General features: G+C 40.9%; 1 protein-coding gene and 1 non-coding gene across 5 annotated transcripts; one reads left to right on the top strand and one right to left on the bottom strand.

Moving 5' to 3' along the window:
* Window positions 1-4,115: 4,115 nt before the first annotated feature.
* Window positions 4,116-4,222, bottom strand: LOC144686164 (U6 spliceosomal RNA). The gene has a single exon (XR_013577863.1). It is a non-coding gene; the product is annotated as a U6 spliceosomal RNA (small nuclear RNA).
* Window positions 4,223-4,367: 145 nt separating this feature from the next.
* kiaa1191 (KIAA1191 ortholog) lies at window positions 4,368-18,788 on the top strand. Of its 4 annotated transcripts, none has more exons than XM_078550745.1 (8): window positions 4,368-4,594; window positions 5,224-5,314; window positions 5,775-5,962; window positions 10,192-10,312; window positions 13,992-14,116; window positions 14,921-15,030; window positions 15,957-16,099; window positions 17,377-18,788. In XM_078550745.1, the coding sequence occupies exons 2-8, from the start codon at window positions 5,287-5,289 to the stop codon at window positions 17,592-17,594; spliced, it is 933 nt and encodes a 310-aa protein (XP_078406871.1). In that variant the 5' UTR covers window positions 4,368-4,594; window positions 5,224-5,286; the 3' UTR covers window positions 17,595-18,788. The 4 variants fall into 4 exon arrangements, with proteins under 4 accessions (XP_078406871.1, XP_078406874.1, XP_078406873.1 ...); XM_078550748.1 differs by having other exon boundaries at window positions 4,390-4,523; XM_078550747.1 differs by lacking the exon at window positions 4,368-4,594 and adding an exon at window positions 4,622-4,725.
* Window positions 18,789-20,262: the final 1,474 nt, after the last annotated feature.

Raw genomic sequence — 20,262 nt, 5'->3', positions numbered from 1 at the left:
CCTCTGACTCCTTACATAGGTTCCCACCCCCCTGCCAATTTAGTTTAAACCCTCCCCAACCGCTCTAGCAAATACTCCTTCTAGGACATCAGTCCCAATCCTGTCCAGGTGTAACCCGTCCAGTTTGCACTGGTCCCACCTCCCCCAGAAACTAGTCCCAATGTCCCAGGAATCTGAAACCCTCCTCCTCACACCATCTGTTCAGCCACGTATTCATCCAAAATATCCTGCTATTTCTACTCTGACTAGCGCGGGGCATTTGTAGTAATCCTGAGATCAGTACCTTTGAGGCCCTACTTTTCAACTTACTTCCTAACTCCCTATATTCTGCTTTTAGGACCTCATCCCTTTTTTTAACCTATGTCGTTTGTACCAATGTGTACCACGACAACTGGCTGTTCACCCTCCCCCTTCAGAATGTCCTGTAGATGCTCTGAGACACCCTTGACCCTAGCACCAGGGAGGCAACATACCATTCTGGAGTCTTGTTTGCGGTCACAGAAACGCCTATCTATTCCCCTTACGGTTGAATTCCTTATAATTATTGCATTCCCACATTTTTTACTCCTCCCCTGTGTGGCAAAGCCAACCATGGTGCAATGAATTTGGCTGTTGCTACTTTCCCCTGAGAGGCCATTCCCAACAGTATCCAAAGTGGTATATCTGTTTTGCAGGGGAATAGCCACAGGAGATTCCTGCACTGCCTGCCTAACCCTCTTGCTCTGCCTGGTGGTCACCCATTCCTTTCTTGCCTTGGACTCTTAGCCTGCAGTGTCACCACCTCGCTATACATGCTATCCACGATACTCTCTACCTCACAGATGCTCCATAGTGTCCCCAGCCACTGCTCCAGCTCTGAAACCCGGACTTCCAGGAGCTGTAGCTGGAGACACTTCCCGCACACATGCTGGCCCCAGGCACTGGAAATATTCCCATTTCCCACATAGAGCAGGATGAGCACACCATGGCTTTGAGCTCTCCTGCCATGACTTACCACTTTTAATTAAATTAAACCTTTTTGGAAGATACTTAATTTCAAATAATATCAATTACTCTAGGGCCCTTCTTCCCTGCTCCAGGGATGAACCACAAAATAAGACCTTAAAAACTGTAAGCGATAAAAGTAGTAAATACTTACCGACTGTACTCACGGTACTCAAAGGATCACCTAATTCCCTCCTCACTGAACTCCCTCAGTCACCAAACTCCAACTTAAGCACTCTACTGCAGCCCAAAGCAGCACTCCAGTCTCTCCCTTTATCTTATACTATCTCTCTATATTCTTTCTGCCAAAATGAATCATCTTACACTTCTCTGCATTGAACTTCATCTGCCACTTGTCTCTCCAATCCACCTACATGTCTATGTCCTTTTGAAGTTCAAGACTATCCTCATCACAGTTGACAACCTTTCCAATCTCCGTATCATCTGCAAATTTTGAAATCATGCCCTGAACACCAAAGTCTAGGTCATTATTATATATTAGGAAGAGCAAGAGTCCCAACACTGACCCTTGGGGAACTCCACTATGGACCTTCCTTCAATATGAGAAACACCCATTTATCACTACTCTCTGTTTCCTGTCAATCAGCCAATTTCTTATCCAAGTGCCTACTTTCCTTTTTATTTTGTGATCTAGAATTTTGCTCACAAGTCTGTTCGGTGGCACTGTATCAAATGCCTTTTGAAAATCAAGATATACATCAACAGCATTGCCCTAATCAACCTTCTCTGTTACCTCCTCAACAAACTCCAGCAAGTTAGTTAAACATGATTTTCCCTTAATGAACCCAGGCCCAAAACTCTGGAATTCCTTCGTTAAACCTCTCTGTCTCTCTTTCTTCCTTTTAAGGCCCTGCTTACAACCTACTTCTTTGCCCAAAGCTTTGGTCATCTGCCTTAACATCTTATGTGGCTTGGTGTCAAATATTGTTTGATGGTGCTTATGCAATTTGGGACATTTTACTATATTAAAGGAGATATGTAACTACAAGTTGTTTTTGTTGTTGACTCCTGACTTTTACCCATTGTTTACACTCGCTTCCCACTTAATTCAATTCAATAAAATGGTTTAACTTGCAGTTTGTAATTCTAACGAAAGATCTAGATGTAGAATGCTGTTATCTCTTCTTTCAGCTGCTGAAAGAAATCCTGTGCATTTCTAACTATTTTTTGCTTTCGTAAAAGCAAAATACTCCAGATGTTGGAAATATGAAATAAAAACAGAAAATACTGGAAAAACACAGCAGGGCTGACAGCATTTGTGGAGAGATAAACAGAGTTCCGTATGACTCTTCCGAACTTGAAACGTTATCTCTTTTTCTCTCTCCAAAGTTGCTGTCAGAGCTGCTGAGTTTTTCAAGCATTTTCTGTTTTTATTTTTTGCTTTTGTTTGTTTTCTAGCAATTCCACTCTTTCCTTTCAATTCTTGTTCCATTGCAATATTCAGTAATTGCTCTGGGAATAAGCGAGGTGGCAGTAATTGTGTTTTGAGTAAGAAATGGTGACCCACATCAAAAGCGTGAGAGCTTTGGGTGAGAACAAACAGCAGCAGTGGTGCCTGCCATGGTCAAATATCTTGCTAACACCTCCCTGTGTAAGGGGAAAAAATAAATAGTTGCATTTATATCGCAGTTCCACCACCACCTCTCCATAGCAGCTGTCTTGAGGGCAAACCAGGCTATTTGCAACCTTGGCTTCCAACTTGATCCCGAGATGAATTTCCAATCCAGCCTCAAAGCACTTTGCAGCCAAAGAAGTACTTTTTGAAGTGTAGTCACTGTTGTAATATAGGAAATGCAGTAGATGACATTTAGGTGAGGGACTGGAGGGGGCTGTTGGAGCTCTCAAGAGAACATGGGCAGAGAGGTTTTTTTTGGAAAAATATACTTTATTCATAAAATATCTGAATGAACATTACAAAACATTTCTAAATGGCCATCACAAAGTGCAACCAGATTCAACTTTTATACATGGATCACAAGGTGCTTCAATAGAATCAATGAATATTACAGTCATTCCAATATGGTCATTACAGACAGTTAGACAGTGCAATGGTATTGGAGTTATCGACATACATCATGTTGCACTGTGAGATACTTCAATACAATTATGATACATTTAGTATTCAATGCATACATTCATTGTGAATCGTACAAGCCTGAGGGGTCTATACAATTCCCAGCCCCTCGGTGCACTATGGCAGAAATGTCTTAGACAGCAACCCTTCCCCATTGCGCCTTTGCGGTGGCTACCCTAAGCTTTAGTGCGTCCCTCAGCACGTAGTCCTGGACCTTGGAATGTGCCAGTCCGTAACACTCTTTGCACTGGAATACCAACAAATTTCGGGCAGACCAAAGAGCGTCTTTCACCGAGTTTGAAGATCCTCCAGCTGCAATTGAGGTTTGTCTCGGTGTGTGTCCCTGGGAACAGCTCATATAACACAGAGTCCTGTGTCACAGCACTGCTTGGGATGAACGTCGACAAAAACCATTCCATCACTCTCTAGACCTTTTTTGCAAAGGCACATTTCATAAGGAGGTGAACAACGGTCTCTTCTCCACCACAGCCACCTTGAGGGCAACGTGCAGAGGGGGTGAGACTCTTGGCATGTAGGAAGGATTTGACAGGGAGGGCCTTTCACACCACCAGCCAAGCTACATCTTGGTGCTTGTTGGAAAGTTCTGGCGATGAGGCATTCTGTCAAATGACTTTGACAGTACACTCAGGGAACCATCCGACAGGATCCACCATCTCCTTTTCCTGCAGGGCCTCTAGGACGTTAACGTGCTGACCACTGCCTGATGGACTTGTGGTCAAAGGTGTTTCTCTGCATAAAGTTTTCCACGAGGGACAGGTGGTACGGCACTATTGGAGCATTCTGCGGCAGCATGGCCAGACCCATCCTTCGCAACACCGGGGACAGGTAGAACCTCAGCACGTAGTGACACTTAGTGTTCGCGTACCAAGGGTCTACGCACAGCTTGATGCAGCCGCACACAAAGGTGGCCATCAGGATTTGGGCGATGTTGGGCACGTTTTCCCCCCCTTTATCTGGAGGCTTGTACATCGCGTCCCTGCGAATACGATCCATTTTCGACCTCCAGGTAAAGCGAAAAAATATGGAACACTTCACAAATTTGCATGTCATCCTTGTGCAGGGCCCATGCTAATCTTCTCTGTATCATTCCAACTTTAGTATATGTGCTGCTCAAGTGAGCATGGGCAGGAAAATTACAAGACAAACAGGGTGGTGGTCGGAGTACATTGGTATGACTGAGAGCCAATCCCTTTCCCCAAGTTTCTGATCCCACTGCCCCGCCCATTGTAAACAAGGCCGGCGCGCGTGCGTGGTCACAGTCCAAATTACGGTGATGTCACAAGGGTCGCGAGAAGTGGGAGCGATAGCGATGTCTCCTGGCCCCTTGATTATTCTGGCACTTTGACTAGCACCGTATTCAACTTGAAGAGAAAGGAATGCGCCGCCGCGTTTTATCACTAACGAAACTTTAAAAAAAAATAAAGTAATGGCTAATGGAGGCGCCGAGCCTATTTAGATGACTGAACATTCTGCAGCAGGATTCCAAGTCAACAGGCGCGTGTTCCCAATGACGTGATTACAACGTCTCCCGTTTCCCTGGCAGTCGGGTGTTGGGTTGGGACCCAAGTCCACATCTGATTGGATGGTTTGGGGCTCGAGCTTGAGTGTGATTAACATCACAGCCGGTGGGCGGTGGCGGGGGTTGATTGGCCGTCAGACTATAAAAGGCTGGAAGAACAACAGCAGCGTCACTGTTCTACTGCACTTTGAATCTAGGGTTGTTGTTGTTACCAGCTGTGCCCGGGGTTCTTGACACCGGCAACTCTTCCCCTTTCTTTTCCCCCGCCTGCCCGCACCAACGGAGTCGGCGGCTCGCTTGATCCAGTCGGCCCTGAAAGCTCGCTCCTAGTTTACAGCCTCATCATGTTTCCCTGCAATCGGCGAAAGGCCCGGGGCGGCCCGCACCCAGCGCTGCTGCTGCGGTAGGACTGCGGTTAAGTTCATCTTCGTGAGTCCGGGCCATTAGCAGCCGGTACGTGGTATGTTAGTGAATGCAGGGCAGAGGAACCCCATGCAATTTTTATTGTACTGGTCCTGCTTGAGAGAGAGAGAGAGAGAGGATGCTGTTTGTTTCCTTTTCCAAGGAAGGAGGGATTTAGTTCATGTTCTTTTTTTTTTCACAGGTGGGGAGATCTAAAGGCTTCCCTGTGTTTTCCTCCGGAGAAACTAGCAGTCAAAGCCCTCTCATGACTTCAAATGAGCATAACGTTCCTGGTAATTTAGGCTCGTTTTCCCCTTGCTTTGTTTCCACCCCTTTTTATAAGTGTCTTTAAAAGCAAATAAACCTTTTCAGTCTTCATCTAGTCGCTATCGCGGGTCGTCAGTGTTTTAAAACTGTTTTTCAAGCCATTTAATTTCTAAAATGAAAACAATACTACGGATGCTGGAATTTTGAAATAAAAACAATGCTGGAAAAACTCAGGTCTGGCAGCATCTGTGGAGAGAGAAAGAGTTAAAATTTTAAGTCCATATGACTTCTAATGTGTGTGAAGTTCAATAGTCCAAATTGTCTTCAGCAGCAGAGCTTCCCATTTCATTCAAATGCAATTGAGCATGGTTTTACTTATTGATGATTTAATATTGCTGCAAAATTACTGTAATATGATCCAATAGACCAGAGTTATTGATGCTTTTACACAAGTAAAATTAAATGTACTCCCCATGTCTTTTGCAGCCATCGAACATTCTTCAAGCTTACTCGAAAAGATGTCCCTACCAATAGGGATGCACCGTAGGGCATTCAGTTATGATGATGCTTTGGAAGATTTAACACCAATGACTCCTCCACCTTCTGATATGGGAGGCAATATATTGTGGAAGCAACCTGTTATCACAGAGCGGAAATACCAACAACTGTCTATGGTAAACTCATTTATAATCAATGTGAACATTGCAGAAATATTTTTGTCCCCATTTCTGTAAAATATTAAATATTCTCCTCAATAGCGTGCTTTTGAGTGCTGGGCATATTTGTTCTCTTATTTTGAAGTTTTTCAATTTTCATTGTTATGCTGTTGACACCATTCCAGATTGTTAATTGTGGAAACAGGCACTTTGAAATTATTTTTTCACAAGACTGTCACTTTTGTAGATTTTTGACCCAGTAGTTTAATGTTTGCTGTGAGTTTCCTTTTGTATTCTGCTAGTAACGATTGACTGACAGCGGTGTCAATCTGCTAGAAGCAGGGTGGCTGGCAGGATTTAAGTATTTACTCAGTAAGCAGAAAAGCAAGCAAAGTACAAAATTTTTTTGTTTTTATCTGTGTTTAATTGACTGCCACTCCTCTTCAAGAAATGCCTACCTTGAAGAAGTACTGCTCTGCTCTCTGACAGGATTTCTGTATCTCTCTTCTGCCTTGTTCACCTTCATTGCTTTCCATTTCTCTCCTGGTGTTTGACAAGGTGTTTACTCCTATCACTGCTTGCTTGTCCCTACAACCTTCTCTCTCTTTCTCTCTTCTCCCCCCACCCTAAACCAGCTTATTTTTCACCCCTCTCCTAATAATACTCAGTTCTGTTGAAGGGTCATGAGGACTTGAAACGTCAACTCTTTTCTTCTCCGCCGATGCTGCCAGACCTGCTGAGTTTTTCCAGGTAATTCTGTTTTTTAAAACCATTTATGTTCCAACTGCAGCAACAAGTGGAACATAGCAACTTCTCCCAGTAAAAGCAGGGTGATTTCTCCAGTAGAATGTTGAATAAAGCATAGTTACATCCCAGTCACTTGTAGCAATGCAAGGTGTTATTTGATTGGCGTATCACCAATCATTTCCATTCTGGCTGGGAATGGTGATGTTACTATATGCAGCTGTGTTGCCTGCTTCAATTTTTATCCAGTCATATCCAGAAAATCACCTGCAGCTGGTGTCCCCCAAAAATCTGTCTGATCCCTTGCAATTTGTCACTTACGTACTGTTCTTTGCCACTGTCTGAAAACAGTCATGCTCCACGTGTATGCTGATAACAGCTCCACCTCGCCACTGCCGCCCCTCTCTCTCTCTCTCACTCCCCCACACACACACACACACACACACACACACACACAGCTCCCCCCCCCCCCCTCCCCAACCCCCTTCTCTGCTGTCTCTAAATTGTCAGACTGCTTGTTTGACATCCAGTATTGGATGAATAGGAATTTCCTCCAGCTAATTGTCTTTGGGCCTGCCATAAACTCCTGTTTCCTAGCTGTTGACACCATCCCTCTCCCTGGCAACTGTCTGCAAACTTGGTTGTCATATTCGACCCTGAAATGAGCTTCTGATCACAATTCTGCATGAATCCCAATCACTTGTTCTGAACACCACTGAAATTAACAATCTTGTGAAATGAATATACTATTGTAAGACCACCAGTTTCCAACTCCATAACATCAAAAAATGTTTGCCATGCCTTTGTTACTTCTGGACTTCAATACACTGGCTAGCCTCCCATAATCAACCCCTCTGTAGACTTGAGGTTGTTCAAAACTGCTGCTCGAGTCCCAACTGTACCAAGCTCCTTTTGCCATCATCCTATGATTGTTGATCTATATTGGCTCCTGGCTAAGCAATGCCTTAATTCTAGACCTTGTTTACAAATCCCTCTGTGGCTCTTTCCCCCAATCTCGTAATCTCTAGCCCTGCATTTTCAGACTTTTTTTTTTGTTCATTCATGGGGTGTGGGCATTGCTGGCTAGGCCAGCATTTATTGCCCATCCATAATTGCACTTGAAGGTGGTGATGAGAGCTGCCTTCTTTCACCACTGCAGTCCATGTGGTGTAGGTACACCCATGGTGCTGTTAGGGAGGGAATTCCAGGATTTTGATTCCCTAACAGTGAAGAAAGTGATTATAGTTACAGGTAATGGCGTTCCCATGTGCCTGTTGCCCTTGTCCTTCTAGGTGGTAACAGTCGTGTGTTTGAAAGGTGCTGTCTAAGGAGTCTTAGTGAGTTTCTGCAGTGCATCTTGTAAATGGTACACACTACCACTGTGTGTCTATGGTGGAGGGAGTGAATGGCATACTGTCCACAAACAATCAAACAGGCTGCTTTGTCCTGGATGGTGTCAAGTTTTTATTGGAGCTGCACTCATCCAGGCAAGTGGAGATATTCCATTCGCACTCCTACAAGGCACAAGTCAGATGGTGGACAGGCTTTGGGGAGTTAGGAGATGAGTTACTTGCTGCAGGATTCCTAGCTTTTGACCTGTTCTTGTAGCCACAGTATATGGTGAGTTTCTGGTCAATGGTAATCCCCAGGATGTTGATAGTGGAGGATTCAGCAATGGTAATGCCATTGAATGTCAAAGGGTGATGGTTAGATTCTCTGTTGTTGGAGATGGTCATTGTCTGGCACTTGTGTAGCACAAATGTTGCTGCCACTTGTCAGCCCAAGCCTGGATATTGTCCAGGTCTTGCTGCATTTGGACGTGGACTGCTTCAGTATCTGAGGAGTCGCAAATGATGTTGAACATTGTGCAATCACCAGCAAACATCCCCACTTCTGACCTTTTATGATGGAAGGAGGTCATTGATGAAGCAGCTGAAGATGGTTGGGCCGAGGACACTACCCTGAGGAACTCCTGCAGTGATGTCCTGGAATTGAGATGATTGATCTCTGACAACCACAACCATCTCCCTTTGTGGTAGGTATGATTCTAACCAGAGTTTTCCCCAAGATTTCCCATTGACTCCAGCTTTGCTAGGACTCTTTGATGCCCCACTATGTCAAATGCTGCCTTGATGTCAAGGGCAGTCACTCTCTCGTCGCCTCTGGAGTGCAGCTGTTTTGTCCATGTTTGAACCTAGACTGTAATGAGGTCAGGAGCTGTTTGGCCCTGGAGGGTGTGCTGCTCCAATTTGGGCCTCTTGAGGATCCCTGATAATCATTCCACCATTCAGTTGTGCCTTCAGCTGCTAACGCCCTAAGCTTTCGATTTGCTGTTGTGCCTCTTTTGTCAACTGTCTTAATATCTACTTGTGTGGCTTGGTGTTATTTTGTTTTATAATGCTCCTCTTAAGCACCTTGGGGCATTTTGCTATGTTTAAAGCATGAAATAAAGGCAAGTTGTCACCTGAAAAATGGCTGCACAAAGGCCTTTGATTGCAGTGCTACCAACCAGTATTCTATTTGCTGGCTGACAATTTTGGCCTTGATCAACATACTGATGCCTTGACAGTGAAAATTTCTTGTGCCTCATATGGCATGCATCCATTGTAAGTAGAAACTTCCAGGTTTTCCTTGACCTTTCTCCCAAACGCAAATTCCTTGGCACCCATAGTTAATGTCATGTGGTCTGGTAGACTTTTTTTATAGTGGCTGTAGCAAATCTTGCTCTGCTGCTTACCTGAGGTTATTTCATATAAAGCAATTTGGGATGTCTTGAGATTGTGACAGATGATATATAACGCAAACATTTTAGGTTGAACAGTTTTACAAATAGCATACTCATTTCACAGGATTATTAGCTACAGTTCAACGATCTAATGCGTTATAAAAGCTTTTGAGGCCTAGGTGATTTGAGGAGCATGTAATTCTATTTCGGATACTAATTGATAGGTCGATGTTGGCCCAAGAGGTTATTGTACCAATCTTTTAGATCTGTTGTACGTATTGAATTATGCAGTATTTTCCATCCTTTATAGAACAAATTTCTTTGCAAGATTATGCCTTTTTAATTAAGCCATGTGTGAAGGGGTTCTATAATATTGCTTGAGTTGTTCAGCCTGCTTGCAACAGCTTAAATATAACTCAGTTATGCTACATGAATGTAATGGAGGTTAATGCTCTTATATTTTGAACATGCACAGAGAACATTTCGGGCAGTCACATTTTGATCAGTGATCTGATACTTGAACAGTAACAATGTATAGATTTGTACTGTAAATTATGTATAAAATTTTGTAATGTAATAGTAATTCAGGCAAAATAATACCAACCAGATATGGTTGTAAAATTGAGTTAATCCTGCCATTTTTGTAACAAGTGCAGATTTGTGTTGCCAAAAGATTGCACAAATACCTGGATGTACTTTCTGATATGTCAAGCAAAATAAATTGCATTATGATTATGTATTCAGCAAGAAATGTTTCACTTCTTCATGGTCTCTCTAGATGGAAGATGGAGAAAATGGTGCTTTGCCTTCAATCAAAGCTCCATCAGTTGAAAGCCTGAGCAAAGTCCATGTGGTGAAAGCCAAAGCAACTTCTGTCATCATGAACTCACTTATGACAAGTAAGTCAGTTCAAACCATTGCATTACCATTTGCTGACCTAATAGTGCTTATAAACCTTAGTAAAAATCTTGACATTGCCAAGATGCTGCTTAAAGTGTCTAGATATTAGTTTTAGCAATACTGTTTCCTCTCCAGAAATCAATCATTTCGTCCCAACTTTATGGGTTCAGATTGCTGACTCCAATTAGATTTGGATCACACTTGGGTTATGTTTTTGGCATCAATTTCTTGGACTCTGGGGTTGCATTATATTCTCCAATTGTTTTCCTGGCGATTCCTAACCCCCACCTTCCACACAAGAACATTTTGCCTGTTATCATCCTAATCATTTAAAAATTCTTGAACATTGGCTTACTTCTCTTCCTTTCAGCCCAGTTGTGCCTGCTCCACCATTCAATACAATCATGGCTGATCATCTACTTCAATGCCTTTTTTCGCACACTGTCCCCATGTCCCTTTTACATTATTGGCATTTAGCAATCTGACAATCTCTGCTTTAAACATACTCTGACTGAGCTTCCACAGCCCTCTGGGGCAGAGGACTCTAAAGATTCACAACCCTCTGAGTAAAAAAAAATAAATAAATTTCTCCTCATCTCAGTCCCAAGTGGTTTTCCCCCTTATTTGAAATTGTCCCCTGGTTCTACACTCCCCATCAGGGGGAAAAATCTTACTTGCATCTACCCTGGCTATGCCTTTAATCATTTTTGTAGGTTTCAATGCGATTATCTCTCATTCTTAGAAACTGTAGAGAATACAGGCCCAGTTTCTCCCATCTCTGTAATTTCCTCACTTTTTTTCTCCAATTTAACCTCCTCTCTAAGCTGAGTAGCTTCTTGCCCTTGGTGATTTGAACATCCATCTTAATTTTTGTACCATTGATTTCCTTGCACAAATCAGTCACCCTCATCTCCATTTAATTTTTCTCCAAACCATGTGCAGAACCATCTTGTCAACATTATTGCACAAACTTCAGACTTCTATCACTGGAACCCAGACAGTGTTAAACCTTATCAAACCTCACTCTTTGTGGTGAGGGCTGAGGAATCCATCTTCCCAGCTTTTCCCAAATTCCATCCTTCATCTTTTCTGACCTATCACTTAAATGTCATTGATCTATTTCATAACTACCTCACACCTACCTTTTCTAATGGCCTTGCTCCCATTAGATATTGTACTGGTGGAATGACTGGCAAAAGACTGCACAACAGCCATCTTGGTGACCTCATTTCCACACCTCAGAAGCTGAAATGGATCTGATATTTGACTAGGCAATTGATTCACCACCAGATCTGGCTTGTCATACTATTACTGCCTTCCCTGGAAAACAGCTTGCAATTATAAAAGACCTTTAACATACCCCTAAACGCTTTGCAAGGGAATTATCAAATCAGGCTTGACACAAGCGCCATAACAAAATATTGGGACAGATGTATAAAAGTTTAGTCAGAAGTAAGTTTTTTTTTAAGGTGTGTCTTAAAGAAAGGAGAGAAGTTTTGAGGGAATTCCAGAGCTTGAGACTAGCCTGCTGAAGACAGAGCTGCCAATGGTGGGGCGCTTAAAATTTGGAATGTGCAAAAGGCCAGAATTGGAGTTGTGTATTGCTCTGAGCCTTGTAGAGCTGGAGGGGAGACACAGTGGCAGCATTTGAAGAGAAAGATGAGAATTGATGCATTGCTTGTCTGGCAGCCAATATTTTAGTTGGAAGGAGTCCCTGCTTGTGTGACAAGTAACATGGAAAAATGAGTTGGTGGGGTTGACACAGGTGGTGGTGAGGGTCAGCTGGGTGTTGTCTGTGGACATGTGGATCCTGACTCTCTTTTCAGGTGTTGCCAAGGAAAAGCATCTAGATTAGCAACAAGGGGACCAAGGGTATATCTTTGGGGGATTCTAAGGTATCTGTGTGGTAGCTGTGACTAGATGGGTAAGAATGGAACAAAGAGCCTAGTTAGATGACAAAGGAGAGGTGCTGAAGGAGGATGATGTCAACTATGGAGAGTAAAAGAACTCGACTCCTAATCTGCATTACTGACTTGTCTCCCTTATCTCTCCTCTATCTACATATTTCATCTAAATGCAAAGAACTTATGGATTTCTTTTGGGGCATCCATAGTAGCAGCAGCTCTGCCATTACTTCCTACATCAGCCATGACTCATTTTGTCCATGAAGCTCAACACTTGATCCCTTTTGAGTCTTTACAACTCATCTTTTGCTTCTCAGCCTATTGCTTGCTGGTATAAAACTATGCCACTGCTGTTTCCACCTCCTTCAAAACAGCACCATTTCCTCAATGTTGATTTATTTTTCTTTTCAATTATCACTCTTGCATATCATTGTTTTTTAAACAATTAGAATGCTTTTGTAACTTGCAACTATAGGCCCACCTTTCACACCACTTCTTGCTTGTGATGCTGCAATCTGTCCCACACCGAAGAGATTATACTAGTCACTCTCAAATGGTCTCTTTTGTGACAGTGATACAGGTCACTGTCCTTCCTCCATACTTATCCTCCCTGCTTCCATTGACATTGTTGATCATTGTAGCCTTCTCTAGTGTGGCGGCTTGGCAATCTGTCTTTTGTGGCCCTGCTCTCTAGTTACATTTGAACTCGTCAGTGCCACTCCACATTTCTTAATTTATACTCCCACGGCTGTATTCCTAATCATCTGCAATAAATCAATTTCCTCCAGCTTAATGTAAACAAAATTAAAACCATCTGTTTCATAACTTATTTGTACTCCAACCTCCTCAACAGCTCAAGTCTGGTGTTTTGCTTAATCCTGAGCTAAGTTTCTCAATGTAGGCCCTTACCTTGGCTGTTGTATTATCTGCTTACACCAACCTCTCACTTACTAATGTCAAGACTCCAGTATACCTTTCTCACCTTGACTTGAGTTTTCTGCAATGCAAATCTGGTTGACATTTCCTGTTGCAAAACACACTTGATGCTGGAAATCTGAAATAAAAGTTGAAAATGCTAGAGATACTCTGCAGGTTAATCAGAGAGAAAAACAGAGGTAATGTTTCAGGTTGACCTTTCATCAGAACTAGGAAAAGTTAGCAATGTTATAGATTTCAAACAGGTGAAAGGGGGAGGGTGGAAAAAGAGCAAAAGGGAAAGTATGTGATAATCTGGAAGGCAGAGATTAACTGAAGAGTGGATGGTGCAAGGCAAAGAAAATGGTAATGGGACAAGTAAAGAAACAAAACATGTGCCTAGAGATGTGAATGGCAGAATGATGGACATCTGCACCTGAAAGCAGAAGCAAAAGAAAAAATGAGACTAAAACCTGCCCCCCCAAAAAAAACAAATTGAGACTTAGATTGTAGTCTGAAATTGTTGAACTGAATGCAGTGCTCTACCTTGATCTTACGGTGAACTTCCTTCCAAACTGCATATTCTACATATTTATTCTCCTTTGTGCTTTTTTTCAACTGTGAAGCGCTCTTGAGATATTGTTCCAACTTGAGTGCTTTTATAAATGAAATTTGTTGTTGGGAGTCTTCTGGTTCGTAGTTTGGGCATACTTAATACAAATTTCAATATCATCAGCTCTGGTGTTAATGGCTGTTCTGTAATATGCACTGACCATTAGCATTTCCTGTTGGATATGTAGTCCAAGTATTGATTTCTTTAGTTTTTCAATTTGTTTTGTTTTTACATTTTAATTACCAGAGCAGACGCAGGAAAGCATACAGCGATTTGAGAAGCAGGCTGGTCTGACGGATGCCGGCTACCAACCACACAAGGGCCTTGTTGCAGAAGAGGCCAGTTATCACCGTGTAGGGGAAGCTTTACAGGTGAGAATGGAGCACTTTTTCCATGTATGCTTTAAATGTCAGCATGTGCCACCTTTTCAAGTGTGGTAATATATCAGGAAGTAAATCCCTCTTGTTGGGGGCCATATCAGTCATACTAATAGATGCATTAGTGATTCCTGCTGTAGTACTTTTGCTCTGAAGAGCTATGTTGAGATCCCTAATCACATTTTATTGTATGACCATATATAGATGGCAAAAAGAGAACTTTCTGAATAGTGTGGGCATATATGGAAATCATGGACACATCAGCACTGGCATGTTGCCAGTTTTTATTGCTGTTCTTTGAGAGAGTCTGGCTAATTGGCTATTCAACTTTGAGGGAATCCTTGATGCTGTCCTTGTCCATTGTTCAATTATGCACTTGCAACAGGGTCTGCAAAAATATTTAGTTTTTAATAATTTTATTAAATTAAACTAAAATTGTCAGCCTAATAATCTCTTCCCCAAGCCCGAGAGTAACTAGTTTATAGAATAAAAATGGAAAATGATGGAGGCAGATCAGGCAGCACCTGTGGAGAGCAACAGTTAACATTTCAGACCACTAAGCTCCCTTGCTTAACTCAGGAATGGACCACAAAACCCTCAGGGTTGTAAATCAATTGTATAACTCTTTACTAACTGAGCTTTGTGCCAAATACTACAACTACTTATATTGTGTCTTTAACATAAAATGTCCCAATGTGTGTTACAGCAGCTTTTATAAAGCAAATAGGTTGTCTTTAAGATTGTATCTGGCCATTGGCTCCCACTTTAGTATTTATTTGCAATTTGTTTCTTTAATAGAAATTCAAAGCACAGGGTGTGGATCTAAATAAAGAAGATAAGCAGATATCCTCATCATCTCAGTCAACTCCCTGCGGGACTCCACAGGCCTCACCAATGCCACAGCGCAGGTATAGAAATAATTGTAGAAACTGGCTTTAAAAAAAAAATGTATATCTGTTCTTCCAGTTAACTTAAATTGCCACAGCCATTATCAATAAGTAATTTAATTTTAATCCAAAATAACAGCAATCATTCTAATGTTTAGACCTTGGATAACTGTACAAGATATTAACCACAGCATGCCCACCTTCCCAAACTTCAGTAACTAAATTGAACAGTTTTACCTACACTAATGGTGGGTATGAATTACTTTCACTGAGTGACAAAGGAATTTTAACATGGCATGAAGGATACATGTGGATAAACTTCAAAGGAGGGCAACAATCTAAAATAATTGGAGTTTCTTTTATTTTGCCAAGATGATGCTGGGGCTGTTGTCCAAATGAGTGATGAGCAATAATCGGTTGAAAAAGAAAACAATATGGCAGCAGATAACAACAACCTAATCCAAGTAGGATTAGTAGCTGCATTTTCCCAAACAAAGCAACTAATTGACTTGGCATGTGTATAGAGTACCTTATGGCAAAGCAGTATACACTGATCACATCTGATGGTTGTTATTACCCTCATTCTGTGCACCTCTAACCACCTGTGTACTTTTTCTCATTCCTTGATTGACAGTAAATTCTTGCCTATCTTTAGTTCAGGTGAAACTGCTCAGATTGGTATTAGTTATGAAGGGTCTTAGGAGGGGTGTGGAGGGCTAGAAATGAAAACTTATCAACATGAACATTTTTTAATGTCATAAAATTGTGAAATTGGTATTTTTAATGTCTAATTTACTAACTATGCTTATCTTATGGTTCATTGAGTTCCTCTCTACAAGATGATGTAATTATTTTTGATTTAGATTTGTCTTTTTGAGTGGAATGTTTTCTCCTCTTGTGATAGAGGGGAAGAAATATTTTTATTGCTTTTCTGGTGATTGTTTCAGATCTTTCTTTGGCCAGGGAGCAACTTCTGATTTGAGCAGTAAAAGCCTGGATGGAGATTCCATTACATTTGTCAGTGAAGCAACTGCAGCTGAAAAATGGAGACCTTTCATGCATACACAGAATTACAGAGCAACTGAACCAGGTGGAAAAATTAATAATGAATTTGTTCAGCACCAACTGAATCCTAACCTCCCAATGTTGCCTTAATTTAATCAAGCCTTTTATGCAGCACTTAATCAGGTGTCTTTTGCAAACCCCTATGAAATACCCAAGGCATTTCCTTCATCGGAACCATTCATTATTTCCTCAGAAGTCTATTGCATTCCATAAAATCTGTCAAATGTGATGTATCTTGTAGAAGTCTCTGCAAGCTGCCCTTGTCTTCTCAGCTGAGCATTAGTTTTATCCTATAAAAATGAATGGCGGAACTTGCTTTCTGTAACAAGACCTTTTGAAAGCTTATTACTGATAAATTGACTGGCCTGTGGTTACCAGATTTATCCCCTTTTATCTTTCGAGTAGGGGTATTACATTGGTAATAATTCCGTCCCCCCACAATGGTCTGTGACCTGTGGCTCTGGAGCCCCATTCAGCTCTTCAACATTTCGTTTGTGGCTCCCAGCCTTTTCCAGTTGGATCTCATTAACGTGAAAAAAAATTTTAAACCATAAAAGTAAGAGTTTTTATTGCGGGGATTAAAAAGTCAATCATTATGCAGCATTTTAAAGTTTCAAATGATTATTTTAACAAAACTTCATATGGCTCTAAATAAACCTGTTCGAGTGGTATAGCTACACCAGGGTTTTAGAAATTGCCTTTGGTTTGAGGAACAGGCTTTATGGTTGCAACCGTTATTGTTTCTAATATAGCTAGGATGATAAACTATCCTAAATAAGATCATAAGATGTGCTATTAAAAGCTATTTATCATGAGAATCACTAGTCAAATTTTTAAAATTTGACAAATCTTTAAATTAAAGTTTGTTTTAAAGATGACCACTGATATTTTATAGTTAAAATCAAATGCAATAATTAGAGTTAGGGTTATTTTAATTTTGATTTTACGTATGAAACTTATACATTCTAGCAGCATCACTCCGCCAAGTATTTGTTTTAGATGTGCCAAATTTTCACCTTGCGGTTCCCAATAGTGTTTTTATTTGGGGCGGGGGGGGATGCAGAATTGTTTAAAAAGGGTCTTCAGATTAAAGGTTGTGAATTAGTACCTCCAACCTCCTAAGAAAGTGACAGTGCTGAGGAATGCATTATTTTCACACCTAAGTTTTTAAAATATTTCAATGCCATTGTGTAAGCTTTTTTAAATTACCTGCTATTTGAAATTTACCCTGCATCTCTTCAATTTATTCTTTCAGTAATTGAATTTCAGGCATTTGCTAACAAACAAATTATTTTTCTGCAGGTGCCTTTGCTATTCAGAATTACAAAGGTATGCAAAAACCCTCCCCTATGGACATCATGCGCACTCAGGGCACTGCTGTTCAGATGGCAGAAGATCATGCAAACTTGAAACCACCCAAAATGGAGCTAACTTTGCTAGAAGAACAAAAAAAGCGCCCTATTCGTACTCACCATGTAAATTCCAGGGATCTAAATGTTTTTGCTCCTACAGGATTTTAATGTATTATACTATGGTTAAATAGTGTCAATTGTGTGTCCTCTGCTTGAGCAAACTGATACATTAACTCCCTGCTCACCCATGAGATCTTTATTTACTTATGTCTAACCACACTTAATTCTTGTAGAGATTTTTATTTTTTAAAATTGAGATGAAATTAGAGAAGGAAGTAGAGAAGTTTGAATTCTGTTGTAGAATCAAAACCAATATGAAGAACTTAAAGTTCACCGCTTATTTGCACCAGAAAGGATATACTGAAACACTTATTTAGTTTTATCATTTTTTTTACTGCCCACAGCCAAAAAATGCTTGCAGTGAAGTTGGGATATTAGAGCCTCAGTGTTGACATACTGTGCATGCTGAGGTTATAAATCCAAATTGACCAGCAAGTTGGTTTCAAATACTCTTGTTGTAAAATGTAACTTGTAACAAGGTGTTACAGAATAATGTACTTCAGTTCACATGAGGTCATGAGACAGGCTAATGAGATAACAGCATAATACTAGTGAGCCACCTGTACTTGTTTATTTGTGGTATTGTCTAATATGTTAAATAAACTCGTGCACATAATTGTGACTATATTTCAGGCTACACTTTTTTAAAATTTGGTATATATTCTGATAACATTATTCATAATGGATGACTAATTGAGGTTGCTGACCAAAGATGTGCTGTGGTCAAACCATTATAATTTAATGCTTTTTTTAAACTTCAAACAAGAATCATATAACTTCATACAAATTAGTGCAGGTACAGTTAATTGCAAATATAGCTATTTAAAAAAAAAACTCTCTGTAAAGCTTTGATACAAACTTATAGGATTTTCTTACAAATGTTTGAGGGTTTTTTGTGATATTGTGCAATCCAACCTTATTTTTCATGTGACCAGTAATGTGCTCCTTTTGTGGGTTGATTTTTTTTATATTGACATTTGAACTCTTGACAATTCAAATAGTACTAAGAACACTTTTTGTAACTAAGTGATTGAAACGATCATGCTTAAATTCAACAGTATTTCCACCAGGGTATTGACTAATTTCTGGCTCTATTAATCTGAACTACAGATTTGGATAATTATCACATTGCTTCTAGTTGTTGTTTTATCTTAACAGTAAAACTGGGTGTTGTGTAGTCTGGAATATCTGACCCCTTGAAATAAGTGGACTACAACCGGTATTAAAATACCAAGTGAATAATTTGTGCTTATATCATACTTGTTTCTTTATTGATACACCTCTGGTCAGGAGGAGTTTGTTTTAGTACTGGGCCTGCAGTGTATTTGGAATGAATTTCATCCTCCAACAATGACAGTTATATCCAACCATGTGGAACAGCACCAATCATTATCATCTCAGGTTCACAATCATAAGCACAGAAGCATGATCGTTTGCCTGATCTATTTCATCCTTCCGCAGTATGGTATGATTTCTCCCTTCACAGCCACCACTAAAAACATCAATTTCTTCCCATGCATCTATAGGAGATAGAACACTTGCCCTTTCACCTCCTCCCTTCCCATTGTTCAGGTCTCAAAAAGTCCTTTGGGTAGTAAATCACTTTTTAGCCAATTCGCCATTTTTAAAATTCTTCATCCTGCTCCCGTTCCGATCTCTGTCTTTAGGCTCCCACACTGTTAAAATGTTGCTTGATTATGCAAGCATGAGGAACAGCACCTCATTTTTTTCTTTTAAGAAAGAAATAGTCCATAGAAGAATAGAAAAGACTCTAAATGGTAGCACTTGTACTATTGGGTTTAACTTCACTTCAAGGGTCTAGGTCAGGCTTGTCCAACCTTTTCACTTGGGGGCCGCAAATCCATTTTCTTCTCACTTGTGGGCCTGATGAGCAAATTTCAGAAAGATAAAGTTTGGCACAACATTTAAATGTGAATTTCAAAACAAAGTTGAGGTATGAAGTAAAAAAGCAACTTGCTGAGCAAAAATAAAGCAAAGTCAAGCAATAATTTGATAATTAAAAGAGTAATTAATAAAGAGCATAAGTGTGTGTGAGGGATGGAGTTTGTTTGGCTTACTCGCAATCTCTCGATGCTAACTCACCCTCAGCCTGTGCTTGGGGGAGCAGTTTATTTAAAAAATCTCCTACTACACTGGCATTTTGAAAGCTACCTCTGGGGGCTATACTGGGGGGCTTTGCGGGCTGGATGTTGGACAAACCTGGCCTAGATAAGTACCAGTGTCACTATGCAGGTATTGTTGGCAAGGCTAACATTTGTTGCCAATTGCCCTGGAGAAGGTTGTGGTGAGTCACCACCTTGAACTTTTATTCATTCATGGGATGTGGGTGTTGCTGGCTAGGCCAGCATTTATTGCCCATCCCTAATTGCCCTTGTTCAGAGGGCATTTAAGAGTTAGCCACATTGCTGTGGGTCTGGAGTCACATGTAGGCCAGACCAGGTAAGGCCGGCAGATTTCATTCCCTAAAGGACATTAGCGAACCAGATGAGTTTTTACAACAATTGACAATGGTTTCATGGTTATCATTAGACTTTTAATTCCAGATTTTTTTATTGAATTAAAATTCCCCCATCTGCCGTGACGGGATTTGAATCAGGTTCCCAGAGCATTACCCTGCTGCAGCCTGTGATGAAATTAGTCTCGTTAAGGAGTTCCAGGAATTTGACTTGAAGTAGCCGTGATATATTTTCAAGTC

This window comes from Cetorhinus maximus, chromosome 10, assembly GCF_964194155.1.
Source record: "Cetorhinus maximus chromosome 10, sCetMax3.hap1.1, whole genome shotgun sequence".
Classification (NCBI taxonomy): domain Eukaryota; kingdom Metazoa; phylum Chordata; class Chondrichthyes; order Lamniformes; family Cetorhinidae; genus Cetorhinus; species Cetorhinus maximus.
Note: the sequence above shows the minus strand (reverse complement) of the source record. Positions and strands in the feature narration are given on the sequence as shown.

Coding starts and splice junctions, on each gene's coding strand:
- kiaa1191 (XM_078550745.1), top strand. CDS start 5,287: ATGACTTCAAATGAGCATAACGTTCCTG. Junction 5,315..5,774: donor AAATGAGCATAACGTTCCTG/GTAATTTAGGCT, acceptor TGTCTTTTGCAG/CCATCGAACATTCTTCAAGC. Junction 10,313..13,991: donor CATGAACTCACTTATGACAA/GTAAGTCAGTTC, acceptor TTTAATTACCAG/AGCAGACGCAGGAAAGCATA.